At 51.8% G+C, this 19,953-nt stretch overlaps 1 protein-coding gene across 1 annotated transcript; it reads left to right on the forward strand.

Annotated features, from left to right (window-relative positions):
* Window positions 1-241: 241 nt before the first annotated feature.
* YPEL2 (yippee like 2) lies at window positions 242-19,250 on the forward strand. The gene is made up of 4 exons (XM_061561406.1): window positions 242-934; window positions 12,032-12,075; window positions 16,407-16,515; window positions 19,036-19,250. The coding sequence occupies exons 1-4, from the start codon at window positions 818-820 to the stop codon at window positions 19,123-19,125; spliced, it is 360 nt and encodes a 119-aa protein (XP_061417390.1). The 5' UTR covers window positions 242-817; the 3' UTR covers window positions 19,126-19,250.
* The last annotated feature ends 703 nt before the right edge of the window (window positions 19,251-19,953 follow it).

Here is a 19,953-nt window from a genome sequence, read left to right on the forward strand (position 1 = left end):
TTGTGGCCTCCGTCGCCCCTTAACCCTGGAGCAGCCATGCCACCTTCATCACGTGGCTTCTGTGTCACCGCATTCATCATAAATCATTTGGCACTCCGCATCTCCCAGGAGGTGCCTCCTCCGTCGCTGCGTGTGACCTTGCGCTGCCCGCCCGCTCGCTCCTCGGGAATGAAGCCCCGGTGACCGTGCGTGTCGCGCCTCGTTTAACCCTCGCGCCGCTGCGCCCACCGCGTGCAGACACCGCTTTGTGGGGGCCGGCGCGAGGGGCTCGCCGAGGCCGCCCCGCCCCGGCGTAAAGACGGCGTGGGCCTCCCTGCTGCAGTGCCTGCCCTGCCCGGCCTTCCCGTGCCCACCGCCGCCGCTGCCGCCGCTGCCTCCTCCGCCCCAACAGCAGCAGCAGCAGCCGGGGCACAACGACGCCTTCCCGTTTTGCTGCTGCGGCGGCCGCGACGCTTGCGCCCCTTCCTCCTCCGCCGCCGTCGCCGCCGCCGCCGCCGCCTCCTCGTGCTTCTTCTGCTGCTGCTGCTGCCTCCCCCTGCCCGGCCGCTGCCGCTGCTGTCCCCCCGGCGGCCAGGGCGGCCAGGGAGGCGGCGGCCAGGGCGGCGGTGGCCCCGGCGGCCAGGGCGGCGGTGGCGCCGCTGGCGGCTGCTGGCCCCTGCCCGCGTGGCCCTGCCCGGCGGCGTGCCCGTGCCTGCGCCGCTTCACGGCGTGCGTGTCCCCGCGGCCGCACCCGCCGGCGGCAAACGGGGCCCTCGGCGACAGCGACGAGGGGCGGCGGCAGCAGCAGGCGCAGCAGCAGGCGGCGCCCTCCCTCAGCATGGTGAAGCTCACAAAGTCCAAGACCTTCCAGGCGTACCTGCCCAACTGCCACCGCAAGTACAGCTGCGTGCACTGCCGCGCGCACCTGGCCAACCACGACGAGCTCATCTCCAAGGTGCGTCGCCGCTCACCTGCGCTTGCTTCCTCTTCCTCAGCCATCTTGTCGCCTCGCTAACTCCCCAACCACGCTCTTTCCTTTCCCCTGCGCTGGTTGTGCCGCAACTGTTGCTTAGCTTTGGTCCACGTTTATTTTGTCTCTGCTTCCATAGTCTGGAAATCCCTGCTTCCCCCCTGTTCAAGTTCAGGCTCAAGGCCTTCCTTTTACCTCCGCCTACGACTGACTGCCTTCTTGTCTCTGTAAATTAAATATGCACACAGTTTTTGTTTCATGTCTAGTGACACGTCGCGCTGAGACAGGATTTAAATTCACATTGTATTCATGGTAATGACTGGACAATTTTACAATTCACCCCTGCATCCCAATTAATCGGCGAGGCAACCATTCGGCAAGCAGCGTTGGGTGAGGGGAGAGATCTTTGTGGGCCAGCTGTTGATCACTGTGCTATGCTGCCAGGACGTGACTGCAGGCCCTCGGTTAATCCAGGGATGGAGAACCTTTGACCTTTGGCCCACGACTTTATTTCACACGGCCCGCGTCCACATGAGGCCCGCCACTTTTAAATGGGCATCAAATTATATTTACCCATCACTGCAAGCATTTCAGCTGCACTAATCGGTTACTAGAGGGGGAATTATATTGCAACTGGCAACAACGCTGCGTTGGCAATTTTAGCGCACTCATTCACCTCTAAAGATGAGCCGTCATAATTGTTTGCATTATTATAGGATCGGCCTGTCTATTAACTTGTGGCCCTCTGCCTGAGATGTTTGTGAATTCTATTCGGCTCCCGGCAAGAAGACGGTTCCCCACGCTGGGTGTAATCAGTCGAGTGCAGGCCAGGCCGCCCCCACTGCCCCTATGGGTGGGCAGTATCATCCTCTTGTTGATGCAGCTGTCTTGAGATGATTTCTTTTGAACAGTGTTCCCAAATTGAGTACCCCACTCGGGACAACGAGTTTACGTGCCGCTCTTCCCTCTTCCAGTATCGTGATATATTGTTTTTCGCATCGGCAGGACCCTCCTACAAAGAGAGTCGTGGGACTCGATGAGGCTTTCCCGGTCAAACAAATGTAATAATAGTAATGATAATAACAATGTCCCGGTTTCTTTTTTGTAGCTCATAGGTGCCAACCCCTGCGTTGGCGCCCTTCCAGGGATATAATCCGAGTGCCCTTTGCGAAGGGCGGCGTTGCGCGCAGTGCACTTCGAGTAGCTGTCGGCGAGAGGCAGGGTAACCGCTCCTGCGGGCCGTGTCTCACAGCCTATGAGTGCGAGGAGGAAACGTCAGATTGGGGAACATCGTTTGCAGCGGTGTCGTGGGGTTCGCTCGCGGGCGTTTAGGCTCAAGACGTTATCTGTTGCCGCCGGCTGGCATTCAAGTGACCCGTGTCTTTGTGTGACGAAGACGACGGTTGTTGGGCCGGACCAGAGGTCACTTGAAGTACGCTCAGAGGGAGTTCTGTGGTGTCCACTTCCGCGGACGCCTTGTGTAACACGAAGGGTTGCGTGCTGCTCTGGCGATCGGGATAAAATTGGGGGAAATTGTTGTGGGGAACAATGCTATTTTTTGATCTGGTCTAAATATTCTTCAAAATAGTAAAACATATTTTACAGACCTTAGTCAATCCACTGTTTAGATGGAGGCCACCCTACGCCGTTGTTGGGCCATACTTCACCACTCTGGACAACAGATATAACTCGACACTCCGGATCAGATCAGAATCAGAATCTTTATTTATCCTCGAGAAATCCGATGAGCTATGAAGCTCTTCTTTTCACAGATGTCCAGTAGGAGCGGGTCAGGAAGTTACAACAACAAACAATACACAAACACACGATAGGAGTACAAAAGTATAGGAAAGGTAAAAGCTAATTAGTAGAAATATATACTGAATATAGATACGTTTGTAAGTTCAAATTGCATAAGTAAACCGATTCCAAGGCTTGGGCAATGCGGTGAAACAACAGCAAAAATAGTCCCAGACCACACCAAGACAACACACAGTCCATCAAAAACAAAATTGCACATTATAATTGAATTAGTGAAAAATGGGTAAGGATGAAAGTTACAAATCACAGTTGCAAGTGCAGCCTTATCCACCACCAATCTTCTGCTTCGTGGAATTTTTTGAAGGCAGATTTACGATGTTAAACGTTGGAATCAAGGTTCTTTCCAAAGCGTCGGTTCTGCAACGGAAAAAACGCCTTGTCACTCTATTCCCACTCGCCCCTTGGCTGACACTGAATGTCACCAATGTCAGCCAAGGGGCGAGCGGGAATCGCACTCAGGCCATCGGGTTCATAGCAGTGTGCAAGACCCACTCTCCACATACGCCACCGAGCCACGGAAATATTCACAAGTAATGTTTGCACACGAACGGGGTGGGGAGGAGAAGGGCTCCCCCCCCAGAATCCAGCGAGATACGGCTGTTCCACTCGGCAGAGGAAATCTTCGAGTTAGTGCTTAAACAGGATGAATAATTCATCTCGCGTTGTAAGCGCGCCCAACTGGAGCCATGTGACCGTGAGCTCCTTCCAAAGGCACCGGTTCTGCCGGTGCTCGCTCGTAAATCGGACGGAAACATCTCCCTGAGCCTCACAACGGCTCCGCGCTCACCTTGTCACTTCAAGCGTAATTATACCTGCGGTAGCGAGATGTTAACTCCTTCGCCTGGTATGCAGGAGGTCGTGGGTTCGATCCCGACCCTGACGCCTGCTATACAGTATATTTGGAGTTTGCGTGTCTCTCTCCCCGTGTTTGCGTGGATTTTTCTCCGGGTCCTCCGGTTTTTCCCTCCACATGTATAAACGTGCATTTCGAGTATTTGGCTGCTAGAAACTTCCACGTGATAAGCCACTTAGACGAGCTATCATTTGTGGCCAGGTCACTTCTGAAAAAAAGCTATATAGCTGAGTGGGCCTTATCTGGTAAAATAAAATAAAATTACCACCCTTTTACACCATTGGAACCTCATTTGCCAGAAAAAATATGATAATTGTTTTTTTACACTTCTATGTTGTTGGTCCAACAGCATGTGAGACTAGGCTCTAAGGAAAGCTGTCTCGGGTGTGGACCAATCAACTTCAAGGACAGTGCACATTATCAGATTTATGTTTTTTTGTTTGCATTATGGCTGCAGGTATTGTGGTCTATGCAAACATGACCCCTCGTAAAAAAAAAAGGTGTCAGTTTTGTTGCCAGATAGAAGGGTAAAAAACCAATTATCATACCGCCCTTTTGTAAATCCACTGCTGGATGACGGCTTCCCCATGCCCGTGCGTGTCATGGGATGGTTTCTTTGAACGTACTTCACACTGGTCAACGCGGGTTGGCGAATGTGAAACGCGAGCTTGGTCGTGGGACCATGGAAGTACGCTGCTGCCCAGGGCGTAGCCGCACGGCAGTGCCGCGTGATCTGACGCGTTCCTGTGCCCGGGATGCCTCTGCATTTCTAACCCGCTCCGCTGGAAGGAGCGCCTTAACAAAGTGGGTCAGGTTCCCTTGAATTGGCATCGATGAGCCCGGGCTAGTGAGCCGCATTGAGATCCTGCCAGCGATCGTGAATGCATCTTCCTTGCACCCACACGGGTTGGAGCTTGGGGGGGGGGGGTGGGGGTGGCGGGGGGGCAAGGTCAGCCAGGTGTCTGGCTGGGATAGTGGGCGGGCAGGCAGGTGGGCGAGTGGGGCGAACGGGCCGGCTGGCGACAGCTTTCTATGCCCGTGGGCGAGGGTTTACGCCGCCAATCGCAGCGGCGCTGCCGTGGACGTCGCTGATCCGCGCGGATCCAGCGTTGAAGTGTGGTGGCGGCGGCGGCGGCGGCAGCTGTCGTTGAGCGACCCTAATGGCCTCTCTCGGTGGGGGGGATTTCGAGGGGCCCGAGTCTAAATCCTCAATGCCGAGGTCCAAACGACGGAAGCTGTCGAATGGATCCGGTTGTGATTTTTTTAAAATTCGAACCGAAAACAGAAATCATCCAGAATGCGCCAACCTTGTCAAAGCTGAGACGGGTCGAGCCCGGTTCGTGCTTGAATGGTTGACCGCCTGGGAATACCAAGTGTTGTATGTACGTCTGTTGAACTTCTTTCGCACCGTACGTAGCCAACCGTGCTTATCGGAGGCGTGGCCCAGTGGGGTGGCTCGGAGATGACAGTACAGTACAGTATTGGAATATATCAGTGTGGAGCTCGAAGCGTTATCCCCTCATATCCGTGGGTTTTCTCTGGTTGCTCCCGTTTCTTCTCACAAGCTAAACACGTGCAATGTGCAGGCTCTTCCTGAATATGTGTTTTGAGGCTCATCGCTGATTTCAAAAAAGGCATTTCTATTATTGCTTTTGTTATAGTCATAATCCAAAATAATTCTTCATACAAATTCTCACAATGCTATGGTCCTGCATAATAAATGCACTAAATCCGAAGGATTAAAGAGGATTAGGTGGATTCCTCCCACTGACATTGACGTGGTGAAAGCCAATTATAAACACAGATGCTGGGTTTCGGAGGGGGCTCGTCATCATTCGTCGAGTGGGATTGGCTAAACTTAGATTGTTCCCGGAATCCGTGGGCCGGGAGGGCCGGGGGGGGGGGGGCCGGGGGGGGGCCGGGGGGGCCGGGGGGGCCGGGGGGGGGGGCCGTGGGGCGGCTATATAAAGGTAGACTTTGCACATCTCTGCTGCCCGTGCCTGCTTAGGATTAAGTTGCCATCCGAATGAATCCACCCTGGGGCGTACTCGGCGCACGTATGAACTGAGCTTGTTTTATACCGTTAGGTTTTTTTGGTAACACGTAGGTAAAAGAATAAAATTTAAAGTTAATTAAAGTAATAATGGAAATAAAATAAAATAATAATAAAATAATGTCCATTACTTTACCGAAAAAACCTAACAGTATGAATCCTTGCAGTCACGAAGGCTTCAAATCTGAGCTTATTAAATCCTTTATATTAAGTTCGCTTGCTTACGTGCTGGCGTGCTTGCTTGCTTGCTTACGACCGTGCAAATCTTTCGGTCGTTTTTTAACCCACTTCCCGTGATCCAATCGAGCTGACATTTTCCACACAGACTCGTTGTGCGTGACAATTACTTTTCGTGAAATTTTTTTTCCAAAATTTGACACTGTTTAGGGAATTTTTTAAAAATATTTTATTACCAATTGCTTAATGCTGGCAGACAATCATCTGACCCATAGGTGGCAGCCATATCAAGCCAGAGGACGAGAGGACTCTAGCCGCCACGCATATAAAGTATTTATAGTAAAAAACTTTGTTTTTACGGGTTAATTTTTTTTCCTATTTCAGTCTCGACCAAGCGGCAGCAGTTGCGTGTCGCTCTCGCGAATGCTCTCGGGCCGCGGACTGCAGTGGAAAACCAAAAACGTGCGCGACGTAGAAGCTCGCTCGAGGGCCGACGTCCCACGAACTCCGATCGGGAGCTGAAGCGCCAGTCTCCGAAACGCGCCGACGAATTGAACCGCGTGTGCACGTGCGCGCGTGCACGTGTGTGCGTGCGCGCGTGCACACACACACGTGTACGCTTTGCAATATGTGGTCCATACAATAATTCTTGCGGAATTGTTTCATGGGAACTGTGGGGAGGATGGACACGGAATGCGCTCTTTAAACACGTTCCTTCCGAGTGGGCAGGTAGGAACTTGGTTGGACAGCGCATTCGTGCGATCTGTGCCACGCGGTGCAAGCTGCGTGGGGCGGCACGTCACGTGGTGCTGAGCCCGCCCGAAGCGCTCTATGAAATACAAATCGAGGGCGTTGCTATGCACGACAGACAGTGGTGGGCAGTGTGGAACTGTTGTTCTTACCTGTATAAAAATTAACCCGTAAAAACAAAGTTCTTCACTATAAATCCTTTATATGCGTGTTCAATGGGCCACAACCCAGCCCACATTGGTCTTTGAAACGGGCGGCTAGAGTCTTCTCGTCCTCTGGCTTGAGATGGCTGCCACCTATGGGTCAGATGATTGCCTGCCACCATTAAGCAAATGGTAATTAAATATAAAAAAAATACCTAAAAAGTGTAAAATTTAGGAAAAAAATTTTCACTAAAAGAAAGTGTCACGCACAACGAGTCTGTGTACAAAATGTCAGCTCGATTGGATCACGGGAAGTGGGTTAAAAAAACGACCGAAAGATTTGCACGGTCGTAAGCGCACAAGCAAGCAAGCAAGTGAACTTAATATAAAGGATTTAAAAACATTTATCTCATGACAAGCTTCCACACACTCCAGTGTGCATGCAGAGTCACCTGACTCAGCAGAGCCAATCACAGGAGCAGGCCCTGTCACAGTGTGAAATTGGCACCATGTGAGTTATCGTAAAGAAAGAGCGATGATGCGTCATCGTTTTTTTTTTAAGAATGGCTGAGCAAGTGATATGTATATAGCTGTGCGGGAGAGTGGGCACCTGGGTCTGGTGATGGAGGACGTTTTTTTAAGCTGTAACCTTGAGTTTGGAGAAGCCGTTCAATGGCGTCTGGGGTCATCGGGTGAATTCCGTGTTTGTACCTCTTGAGGAAGTTGTCGCACCTGCCGTGCAGTGCTTAACAGGGTCAACTTTTGTGATGAACTGGGGAAGTCGCCCTTTGAACCACTCGCCGCATTACAACACTTTCAATTATTACACTAGCTATGCATGCAATTAATTGTACATGTATGTATGTATTAATAGTGGTCAAAATTGTTTTTTTGCGCGTTGGGTCATTAAACGGAAAAAAAAAACATTTTCCCTTCCACGTCCACGGGCTATTTTGGCGGTAACGGAATTAGAACGCGTGTGTTGGATTGTTGGATCGCAGGACCACGAGAGATGGCTGATGGCTCGGTGAGGCCTTCGTCCAACAGTGGATCAATCATGTCCGACGATGATCAGGGTGACGATTATTTGGGCTTCTGTCGAGTGTCAATGTTCTTTACGCAGCAGTTTGGTGCGATGCGGAAGAGAACCGGTTCCATACTGAACCTGCATTATTGCGCTTGGCGAGATGATAACTACCTCGCCTGGTATACAGGAGGCCGTGGGTTCGATCCCGACCCTAACGCCTGCGAATTTGGAATTTGCGTGTTCTCCTTGTGGTCGTGTGGACCACGTGATAAGCCACTTCGTTGGGCTATCATTTGTGGCCAGGTGTTGCTTCTTAAAAATAGCTATTTAGCTAAGTGCGGCTTACCTGGTAAAATTACCAAACAGTTTAGTGCAATTCTATTACTGTCCAGTTACCCCTCTATATGGATGTCTGTTAAACGTGTTGTGCGTGGGGGTGTGTGTACGCGAGCTTCTGTTCATAGAGAAATTGCCAAAATTTATATCGAATAATCATCGTCATCATCCATTGCATGAAAACCTTCTCTACCATTGTCGCCACCCTTCACGGTCACGCGATGCCGTAATCCATCTCGCTGCGGCACATGAACTGGTGGTGAATATGTGGTCTCATTGGAAGCATAATGATCGTGAGTGGGCTAAAGTCCAAGAGGTCAAATGAGCCAATGCCGTTGATGTCATCATAATCCCAACAACATCACTCAGTTGACCTTTGGTCTTCGGGGGAATACAAATGTTCGTATGAGAAAGCTTGGCAATAACCAACTTGAAACATGACAATGTCATTGGATCTCCCCCGTTGCGCATCACAGTCTAACTTTCTGTTGCATTATCCTGCACTGTGGGTGAAGTGTAGGAAATATGACGCCTTTTTTTAGGATGCATTTCCCTGTCGTCGTATATTCCAGTTGTGACATTGTCATCGCGTAATGGGAACAAAAAATTCGGAACTCTCGCAGCAAGCAGTGCACCACCCTGCCTTGCAGAGGCCCCAGAATATGATCCTACAGAACTACTCGTGGGAGAATCACACACGAGGCACACAACTTGTGTACGCTTGAGAACCCAGTTTAATCACAACTCAGTCGATGTTAGTCTACGCGTAAATCTAGATTGAAAACTCCAATGGAGACTAGGCTCTAAGAAAAGTTGTCTCGGGTGTGGACCAATCAACTTCAAGGACAGTGCATATCATTATCAGAGTTGTTTCTTTTTGTTTGCATTTTGACTGCTTGTGTTGTGGTTATTGCAAACACGATCCCTTGTATAAAGGTGTCAGTTTTTGTACCAGTTGAAAGGGTAAAAACCTATTACTATACTTCATTTCTTTAGAACCGATTTTTGTGTTTAATTGGTTGTCTTTCCCCCGCACCTCCGATTAGCAGTTATCTCCGTGCGGTGTGAAATAAGTTCAACATAGGTACAATCTATGCGTCTCTATGCCAGTCATTGGTAACGAGGCTGAAACCGTCAACTCGCTACGCTTGAGAACCCGGTTTAAAAAGCACAGGCATCTGTAATCTATATTAGAACCCAGGATCTCAGCAGGGCTGGGGCGGTGCGCTTGCACCAAAGTCGGCAAATCACATCACGAAAATATGATTGTCAGCTGAGGTCAACACACCCTCATAAATGCTACTCCACGCTCATGGCTGACTTTGTCCCATTCCTGGAGCGTGCTCCTTGAGCTCGCTCCGGCTGATCGACCATGCAGCTCGTTTCCATTGTTTGCACGCAATCTGAAAGACAACCGTGGGAGAGACACGGAATGTTTAAAAAACCCATCCAGTGCCTTGGCCGGTCCCCGTGGGGTCAGCAGTGGAGATGTCAGAGCGGGTTTTCTTTTTTTTACTTCCCCGTGACCAAACAAAACCCCAATGTGACGAGAAGTGAACCGATGTTGAGAGATGATAATCTCACCCCCAGAGTGAAACTCAGCAGATACGCCAAAAGGAGAGCACCGTTGTGAATTTTCAATTTATTTTTGTCGTAATCTGTTGGCAGAGCGCCACCACCACCACCTACTGTGCGCTGATGCGGCCCAGATCCAGTATTGTGGTGATGGGGTGGGGGCTCATTGTAGGAGAAGCGCCGCGCGTGTCAACAACAACAACAGTCGCCGTTCACAACTAAGTGGTGGCAACTTCACCACGGCGCTCGTGCCAGGCCAGTGGCACTTAGAAGCCACGTGAAATGTCGAAAGGTCATTGGCAGGAGGTCACGGAATAGACCCAGGTGCCATGTGTTAACCGACTGAGACGATTGGCAGATGCATCAACTGTGCTCCGCACCGTGCCAGCCCTTTTAGCCACCCGGCGCTCCGCTCGTTGTTGTGAGTGTCGCTCCTCCGCCCTCCGTTGTTGCTGGAGGGCGACGGCCTCCCAACTGCCCAGCAGCAGCGTCCTTCACGAGCCTCCTCCACATGCGTGTCAGCGCACACCTACTCCTCCTCCTCCGCCCCCACCTCTCTCAAACCCACTCTTAGCGGGCAGCCTGAATGATGCGAACCAACATCGGCTCCCAAGAATAAATCAGGTGGTGGTGGTGGTGAGAAGGGTGGCGCAGAAAGCCTCCTTGGGCATCACTCGGCCCTGCTCGGTCTCCCCTTCACCACCGTCACTGCCCACGATCAGCACAATGGCAACGGTGGCGCTGTGGGAAGGGGGGGTGGTAGTGGGGGTGCTGAGTGGGGGGGGCGTCGCGATGAGTGCTTGTTATTGTGGCTCGAGACATCCGCACTGCAGCACGCTGACGTCAGGCGGGATATTTTTACCGTTGCGGTGTGTGGGCGTGATAGCCCCAGCTTCTGTGTGTGTGTGTGAGCCTCTGTGTGTGTGTGTGAGCCTCTGTGTGTGTGTGTGTGAGCCTCTGTGTGTGTGCGTGAGCCTCTGTGTGTGTGTGAGCCCCTATATATTTGTGTCAGCCCATTGTGTGTGTGCGAGCCTCTGCGTGCGTGTGTGTGAGAGAACTTGGAGCATGCCACGAAGAGATGTAGCCTTACCATCAGCATGGGTATTTTATAACATAAAATACTCCACCCGCCTCAACTTTCCTTGAGTGATGGGCCAGTTGTGGAGAGAGTGGAGAAGTTTCTGTACCTGGACAGTGTGCTTATAACCAGCTCCGGGCTTGGCAGCAGGGGTCTCATTCCGGATCAGCCGAGCGATATTATCTTTTCATCAACTGCGTAACGCTGTGTGAAAGCTACCTGTCCTGTCACTCTACAGGAAGCTTCGGGTCTTCTCGGCCACAGTTTCGGCCTCCCTTCTCTTTGCTTGCAAAATGTGGACCCCTCTAATGGAGCATCTACGCCGGTTTGAAACATTCAGGCTGGCCTGCCTACAGACCATTATGGGTCTAACCAGGCTGGATTACAGTGTGAGGGGCGCTACAGATCCTAGAAAGAGCTGGATAGAGTCCCATCGGTGAGCTCGTCCGACAGAGGCTGTTCTGGTTGGGTCATAGCCCGCATGCCGAGCCATTGCCGTCCCCAAGCGGCTAATGTTTGGCCAGATAGTGGGGGCTAAACGGGCAAAGACACAGGCTAGAGAGGAGATGGACTGATGTTATACAGAAATATGTGGAGCTGAGTGGACTTGCCGATGACTGCTACCAGCAGTGTCAAGATCCTTCTGTGCATGTACAATTGTGTGTGTATGCGTGGAGTCTGATTTGGTATGTAAATAATATGTATATACTATAGTTTGATGAGAAATCGGAACAGCATTTTCTTTTCATATTTTGGAAGGTAGAGGCCATGCTGGGATTTTGGCCACCGGCTTGGCTCTTCAGAAAAGTACAAACAAAAATTCCTGGAAACATAAATATCCTTACCAAATCAGACGTGCTGCTACGGCCGCTAGCGCCAAAATCAATGCGCGCTCACACAGCGTATTGAGCGTGCGCTGTTGGTTTTGCATTCGCAATTGAGATGGTGTCCTTGAAATCAAACGCGTGCGATCTTGGAACTGTCCACTTTGTTGACGATATTCCGGCAATCGGCGGAACGATGACGGACGTATTCGCAGCGGGCCACTGTCTCTGGCAATTGTCCTGCTTCAGAGCCACAGAGCAAAGGGAGTTCTACTTGCCGACGTGTCGGCTTGCTGTTTGTGTTAAGCGGGCAGCGTTCATGATGAACTTGGCAAGTGTGTTTTCATTTGTGCTCGTGTCACTGCCAACAGGTCCCGGTCTCTTGTTGTTGTTGTTTTTAATAAATATCCTCTTCTCTGTCCCTCCCCCCGCCCGCCCCGTGCAGTCCTTCCAAGGGAGCCAAGGAAGGGCGTATTTGTTCAACTCTGTGTAAGTTTGCCTCTATTTACATCACGGCTGTGTGTGTACGGAGGGGGAAGCCACCGCCTTGCTTGAGACTTGAGCCCGCACGATCAATCGATTGGTCGGCTACAGATTGTACGACTTCCTTTTTGTGGTCAATTACCCGGTGGGCCCTTTGAAAAATGGCGCCCACCCCCACATCCCACCTTCCGAAGGTGGGAAACCCCCCAAACAAGCCACGCCCAGCGTTACAGCGGCTGATGATGCCGATGACGTCACCAAGCTCGTCCGTTACCTCCCGTCCAGCGACACACTTAAGAGCAGAGGTGAGACATCTTTTTTTTCTCCCAATTGTGTTTTCACGATCGGTTGAGCCATCGATCCGACGATCGGTGGGGCCATCGATTACTTCGGTAACGGGGTCACAGCCCAGGCTGTACGGGGTCACAGCCCAGGCTGTACGGGAGGCGCAACGCTGGCCACCGCGGCTGGGCGGCGGCGGCTGCCGATGTGCCATCCGATGCCCCGCGGCTCCACATTTGGTGGCGTGCTTTGGCATCGGATGCAACCCCCGTGCTGTGCCGTTAGCGCAAATGACTTATCACGGCATTATCGACGCGTTCGCCTCGCCCAGTCCGCCCGCCCGGTACAGGACGTCGATGCCGCTCGAGCGTGGATGGAGCCGATTCGTCCACCCCAGACGATTTTGGTAGATTCCTTCGATTTTGTGGTTTACGATTCGATTCGTGAAATGTGTCCATTTTGGTGCCCACGGTGGTGCATGTGGCCCTCCCTCCGTGTCCTCACGATGTTGATCATGACGAGGATAATGAGGATGATGATGATGGGGGCGCGTTGATGACAGAGCGGTGTGAATGTATGAGACGCATCGTGTTCTGAGCATATCGTCTTTAGCCGTGAGCGAGCCACTGCAGGATGAAGGCCTCCTAGCACCAACGCCATTGCTGTCGTGGCACTGCAACGCCGCGTCTCGCTCCTGCATGGCTCCATCTTCGCAGTGGTCTTACTCTCGGGCGTCTTCTCACCTTTGGCTGACACCCTAGGGGCCGTCCATAAATGACGTCACGCACCTAGGGGAGGGGGCTGGGGGGGTCAGACATTTGTGACGATGTGCGACGAGGGGGGGGGGTATGAGAAATGTGACGTCACATCAAAATGCACAACTTTAAATAAATATAGACAACTACTTAATTAAAAAGTAGTTTTAATAAATGTTTTCTCCTACAGTAGTGCCACATTAAATTCGCACTACAATGACAATAGTTTAAAGCGATTTGAAGCGTTTTTTATTTCTTGGGGGGGGGGGGTCAGAGCTTTGTGACGTCATATTTGAGGGGGGGTCTGACTTTTTGTGACGCCGTGTGACGAAGGGGGGGGGGGGGCAAAAATCGTCCAAAATCACGTGACGTCATTTATGGACGGCCCCTTATCACCAAGATCATCCATCGACGTCCCCCCCCCAAAAAAACTTGGCAGCACCCTCCTGAAAGAGAGAGACTCGATGAGAGGAGGCTTTCCTGGGTAAACAAGCATAAAAAATTGTAATAAATAATAATTGCGCTTGAGCCTGGTGAGTGCTTGGATGGATGACTGCCGATAAATACCAGCAGACGCAGGCTTAGGCTGGGGAGGTGGCCAAGGGATAAAAGCACAGCGATGAATTCTTTAATAAATCTGTGCTGTTTCCCTCTCGTATGCACAGTGGGTTTCCTCTGGATACTCGGGTTTTCTACTCGTGAAACTCAACAATCATTCATGAAGGCTGCCAAACGAAGGCTGCCAAACCTATTTGTTGTAATACGTTATTTGTTGTTTGTGCCTTTGCTTTTGATGCATTTTCTTAATTTGTTTATTCATTTTAGATTTTGCTCGGTAGTAGGCTTTTCATTTGCTTGGTATTGGCTGTATATGGGATTTGGTCCTCATATATAATTAATATACCTCGTTATGGGATGCTAGTAGCATGAATGATGCGAAACAAAATGAAAGTGTTATTATGCCGATACAGGGCCCTCCAAGAAGGGAGTCTTGAGGCTCAGTGCGGTCTTTCCTTGGAAAGACAAATATAAACGGAAAAATCCAGGACAGTCGTATTAGAATCGACTTGTAGATGATGACCCGTTGCATCATCCGCGCGCGTCCCATGCTGCGATAGCGCGCGCGAATGCAAACTGCCGCTGCCACAGCCAAAACCGCCACCTCCGCTGGAAGAGCGCGGACGTACACACAGCGGCGCCGTCAACGGCCCCCCCCCCCCCGTAGGGCCGAGCGGGCACGGGGAAGTCGATCAACGGAACAAGACGAGAAGCCTCCCCACCCGGCTCCCTCCCTGCCCCCCCCTCTCTCTCTCTCCTATTTCCTTCCCCCGGCCAACAATTTGTATCGAACGAGCGGAGCCGCGATTTGGCCGTGAGCGCGACATAATGCGGAATATCGGCGCGCGGGAGAGGCTGGGCATCCGCGCACGCACGCACGCACGCAGGATGGCGCGGCGCGCGCGTGGCAGTGCTCCCGATGTAGCGGCCGATCGAATTGATGCCAGGCTCAGTTTTGTCTCCTGGAGGAGCTGTGTAATTCTGCACGTCCCCTGCACCCGCTGATGGGATTCTGCAAAACCTGGTCTTGGCCAGGCGCGGTCGGTGAGCCTCGAAGTTCAGCGTCTGTTTAGGCTGAGCGTGCATGTGTTTGTGTGTGTTTTGTTTATTATGATTGCGACGCTTGTCTTTGCTAAGGAAAGCCTCCGTGAGTCTTGCAGTATTGACCAGGCGGGCCACTGGATTCGAATTGTCAACGTCTGTGACAGGTGGCCAACTCGCGTCCGCTCGGCCTTGCGCGAGGTGATCCCCCACCTCCTGCCCCGATTGCCGAGTGATTCGGTGGATCGTCGCGATTCGGGATCGCGATTCCGTGGAACAGTTGATTCGCTGGCGTCTCGTTTTCACCGACTCATTGGTCCCGTTTTGCTCGTCTCATTGGATCGGACGCAACGCGAGACGTTGGAACTGTGCACGAACTCGAGAGCACTTCGATTCGCGTGAATTGTGAATGTACCAATTGATGTAAAGGACACTGCTGTTGTGTATGGACATCAATGAGGTGTTTTGGGCTAGATCGCGTAAATATATAAATCTGTCGTTAAACCCGCCACCCAAAACACCTCTATTATTGATATTGGTCACGAAAGCCTACATGTTAAACAGAGTGCATTTACTCTGTGTATGGTGTTTGTATGTATGTGTGTGGATACTGGATAGTGTGTGTGTGTGGATAGTGTGTATGTGTGTGTGGATAGTGTGTATGTGTGCGTGTGTGCTACGAACCCGGCGGCCCGGGTAAATGTCCCATTCGCGTCCAACACCGGTGACGATTATCTGAACCGGTCCCTGGGCCTCCCTGAGGTCGACTCAGCCTCAAATGAGTACGTGGTGTGGTGTGCAAACATCGCCACTGGGGAGACAAAGGCGGCCAGGCGCGGTGCTGGCCACCCACCCCCTCGTGTACCATGCCCGGATTCGTAGGTGCTCGCTTAACAGCACTTGCCCCAAAAGTCTGCTAAGGCTATGAGAGGCACGTTTGTCTTTGCAGCGTCTGTGCGCATCATGAATTACAATCCCATTGCGCGTGGAGAAAATAAATCAGGTTCGCTGTCAGACGCTGTGCCCCCCGTCACCTCCGAAGCCTGGAGTTGTACGTGCCCTTTAATGGAACGGTCAGCGAGAACGCCGGCCGATTTACACCACCAACGCGCGCGGTGGGGAGGGAGGGGGGAAGAGATCAAACATAAGAGGTCGTCTCACAGTTGAGCTACAAACAAACAAAATACAACAACAACAACCACCACCACCACGCGGACCGAACTAAGATGGGACAAGACGAGGGGGTTGACCGAGAAATACCTCCCAAAGGCCGATTTCTTTCCCCGCCGCGTTGCCGACTGATGCCAACCAAACGGTCGCCAGGTCACCCGTGGCCCGCGACGAATCTGCTGCGGACGACTCGACTCTACCAGGCGACAGGAATGGTGTGTTTCGGTGATGCCCGTTAGGATGTGTCTGCTGATTTGTGCCGCGCGTTGTTCGGAATCGGGGCTTTGGTTCAGCCCGGGGAACGGGGGAGTCAATAAAGTTGTTGCCGGTGAATATTCTGTGCGAAATTAAAGGAGCACTTGGTGTGCGCTGCGTGCAATCATCGGCACCGGGCAGATAAAGTTGGCCGGAACAGTGGTGCTGGTCACGCCGCCCCCTCGCGCCGCTCGGCCTTCACAGGTACTCCCTAACAGCACTTGCCCCAACAGCCCTGTATGGCTATACGGGGGATCTTTGTCTTTGTCTGTGCAGAGTGAACGTGGGCTGCGGGCCGGCAGAGGAGCGGGTTCTGTTGACCGGGCTGCACGCGGTCGCCGACATCTACTGCGAAAACTGCAAAACCACCCTGGGCTGGAAATACGTGCGTTGGTTTCCCTGGGTCTTAAGTAGGCGTGCCGGTTGAAGCAGTCGGTGGCGTGGGTTCATGCAGTCGGTGGCGTGGGTGAATGCAGTCTGGGCGTGGGTTCATGCAACCGGTGGCGTGGGTGAATGCAGTCTGGGCGTGAGTTCATGCAGCCGGTGGTGTAGGTTCATGCAGTCGGGGGCGTGGGTGAATGCAGTCGGGGGCGTGGGTTAATGCAGCCGGTGGCGTGGGTGAATGCAGTCTGGGCGTGGGTTCATGCAGCCCGTGGTGTAGGTTCATGCAGTCCGGTGGCGTGGGTTAAAGCCGGTGGCGTGGGTGAATGCAGCCGGTGGTGTGGGTTCATGTAGCCGGTGGTGTAGGTTCATGCAGTCTGGGCGTGGGTTAAAGCCGGTGGTGTAGGTTCATGCAGTCTGGGCGTGGGTTAAAGCTGGTGGTGCAGGTTCATGCAGTCGGTGGCATGGGTTAAAGCCGGTGGTGTGGGTTCATGCAGTCGGTGGTGTGGGTTCATGCAGCCGGTGGTGTAGGTTCATGCAGTCTGGGCGTGGGTTAAAGCCAGTGGTGTGGGTTAAAGCCAGGTGAGTGAGTTTAAAGCGATGCCATGGGAGAGGAAAGGGATGATGCACAGATGAATTGCTTTGGCCCAGTGCCAGATGCAGGGCAGGTTTGTGCCCTCCCAGAGAAGTGCTGCGTGCTCGTCAGCAGATCTCTCCCCGGCCTGCTGAGGTTCCACCTTGTGTGGTGTTGGCTTCTGCCTTGCTCGTGCCCCAGTGCAGTGACACGGAGATGTGTATACCCCCCCCCACGCTCATTGCTCTTAATTGTCTCTGGCACCCCTCAGTCAGGGCCGGATTAGTGTTATGATAGGCTTAAGGCGAATAGGAGGGAAGGGCCTAAGTATGTATTCATTTTTTTCACCTGAAGACGATGGCTTGTGTTGCTATCGAAACGTCGTGTTTTATTAGTTATTTTTTTCTCTCTACGTGACTTTACCGAATGAACCAAAGAGTATGAATTAGATTTCAATAAAAAAATGACCAATTCGTCAAACGTATTTATTGACCCATGTAAAAGAAACACTTTGATTTAAATTCATCAAACGTAAATCGCTCACGACATTCATTTCTTTAAACAATGTTTTTTCCATATTATTTGGGTCTTTCGGTAAAGCCACGTAGATAAAAAAAATTCACCTGATGACGATTGCTTGTGTTGCGATCGAAACGTCGTGATATTTGTATTATTTTTTCTGCCTACGTGGCTTTACCGAAAGACCCAAAGAATATGAATTCCTGCAGTCACGAAAGCTCTAAGTCAATGTTTCCCCCCCCCCCCCCCTCCATAGCTTCACCTGTGGCAATGTCATGAATGGTGTCATAGGAGTTGAAAGACACAATATTTCTGATGGCCACGCTACCGTCACTCAGCTGTTACTTCAATATGGAAATGAGGGCCTAAAAATGAGGGCCTGATCCGGCCCCTGTCCGCAGTGCATTTTATTGTTGCCATTGCTGAATGCGGTAATGCGCTCCTAACATGGCCATGGTGTTGTTGTTGTGCAAAATTGTACGATTTTGATCTTAGCGAGGAGTTTATTTTGTTAAACCAGGCGAGAAATGGATAGGCCAGGATCGTCTCGTATGCACGAGTGACCCGGGCAGACGCCAAAGGGTCCGGCATTGGTACAACACGGGCGCTGGCGGCACTGAAAGCGATGGATCGTGTTTATATCTTAACGGGGCATTAGGAAATTTAAATCAACAGCTGTGTGCGCTTTTGGCATCGCACGGCAAGTGATGCCTGGGATGCTCGAGTAACGGTGAAGGCCTGCATTCAAATTCAGATCCGATTCCCTGCAGTATTTACATTTGTTTTTGCGCTTTTTAAAATCCTTTATATTAAGTTCACTTGCTTGCGCGCTTACGACCGTGCAAATCTTTCGGTCGTTTTTTAACCCACTTCCCGTGATCCAATCGAGCTGACATTTTGCACACAGACTCGTTGTGCGTGACAATTTATTTCCGTGAAAATTTTCTTCCAAAATTTTACACTTTTTAGGAAAAAATAAATTATATTTAATTACCAATTGCTTAATGATGGCAGGCAATCATCTGACCCATAGGTGGCAGCCATCTCAAGCCAGAGGACGAGAGGACTCTAGCCGCCACGCATATAAAGGATTTATAGTGAAAATCCTTCCACGCAGGAAGAGATGCGTGTTTGAGTCGACTCCAACTCGGTGAAACAAAGAGTCGTCTGTCTCAAAATATGGGTTGTTTTTTTCTCTCTCCCTCAGAATATTTAATTAAACTGCAGAAATCCGATGAGCTATAAAGCTCTTCTCCCCCACAGATGTCCAGTTTTAGGGGGGTGGGGGGGAGGGTTTCGGGTCAGAACGTCACATCAACCCCGGCGTTGTGTGTAGTTAAGGTCCCGTTTTTGCGTGAGCTGCAACGACCCTTCCTCCTCCTCCTCATTAACCGCCGTGTGTCTTCATTGACGCCGTGTTCGTGTGCGCAGGAACACGCGTTCGAGAGCAGTCAGAAGTACAAGGAGGGTAAGTACATCATCGAGCTGGCGCACATGATCAAGGACAATGGCTGGGACTGAGCCTCCCCTCCGCCCACCACTTCGGTCAGCAGTCACTTCAGAGCCCCCCCCCCCCCTCCTCCCCCCGGCTGCCCCCGGGTGGAGTGAGTGGGGGGGGGGTCAGGGATGGGGGCGGGGGGCGCGTGCCGGGGGGTGTGGGGGGGGGCAGACTTCGCTTGAAGAAGAGGGGGGGGGAGGGGCGGGGCACCCACCCACGTGTATTCCTCGAGGTGGAGGTGGTGGTGGCGTTGTCGTCTTGTGACGAGCGTCTTGCCGTCTGTACCCACCGTTTGACGTCCTCGTCTCTGTCCGTGGTTTTCCGTCTTCTTCTCTCCCCCCCCGCCCGCCCGCCCCCCCTCCCCCATTGGGACGTCGTGAGGCGACCAGGCCAGGGAGAGGCTTTGGGGCAATCGATCAGAAATGAGAGAGATGGTCACACGAACTAAAAACGAAAACGAATCCCTCGCGCCGCACGCTCGCTCGCTCGCTCTCTTCTCTCTCCCACTCCATCTCCACGGCGGGGAGAGATGAGTTACGCTGTGTCGTCGGGGTTTATTTTCTTTCTAAAACGAGCGCATGATTTGGTGGATCAAAAGCTGGGCAATTAAGTTATATTTTTTTGTTTGTTCGTTATTATTATGGTACCATACAATTGCGCTTCTAAAATTACGTCAAAAATACCGAGGCATCTCGGCTCTGTTACAGTTTGTATTTTTATTATTATTTTTGCGTTTACGTGTAAATTGTGATTGAACCCGTTGTAGGAAATGGCGAAGCATTTATTTATTTATTGAAACAAATTTTTGTTTAACTTTTTCGCGCATCGCGGTTTTCGCGATGACTTGAGAC

This window comes from Lethenteron reissneri, chromosome 27 (genome assembly GCF_015708825.2).
Source record: "Lethenteron reissneri isolate LAM-NWPU_2019-01 chromosome 27, ASM1570882v1, whole genome shotgun sequence".
NCBI lineage: Eukaryota > Metazoa > Chordata > Hyperoartia > Petromyzontiformes > Petromyzontidae > Lethenteron > Lethenteron reissneri.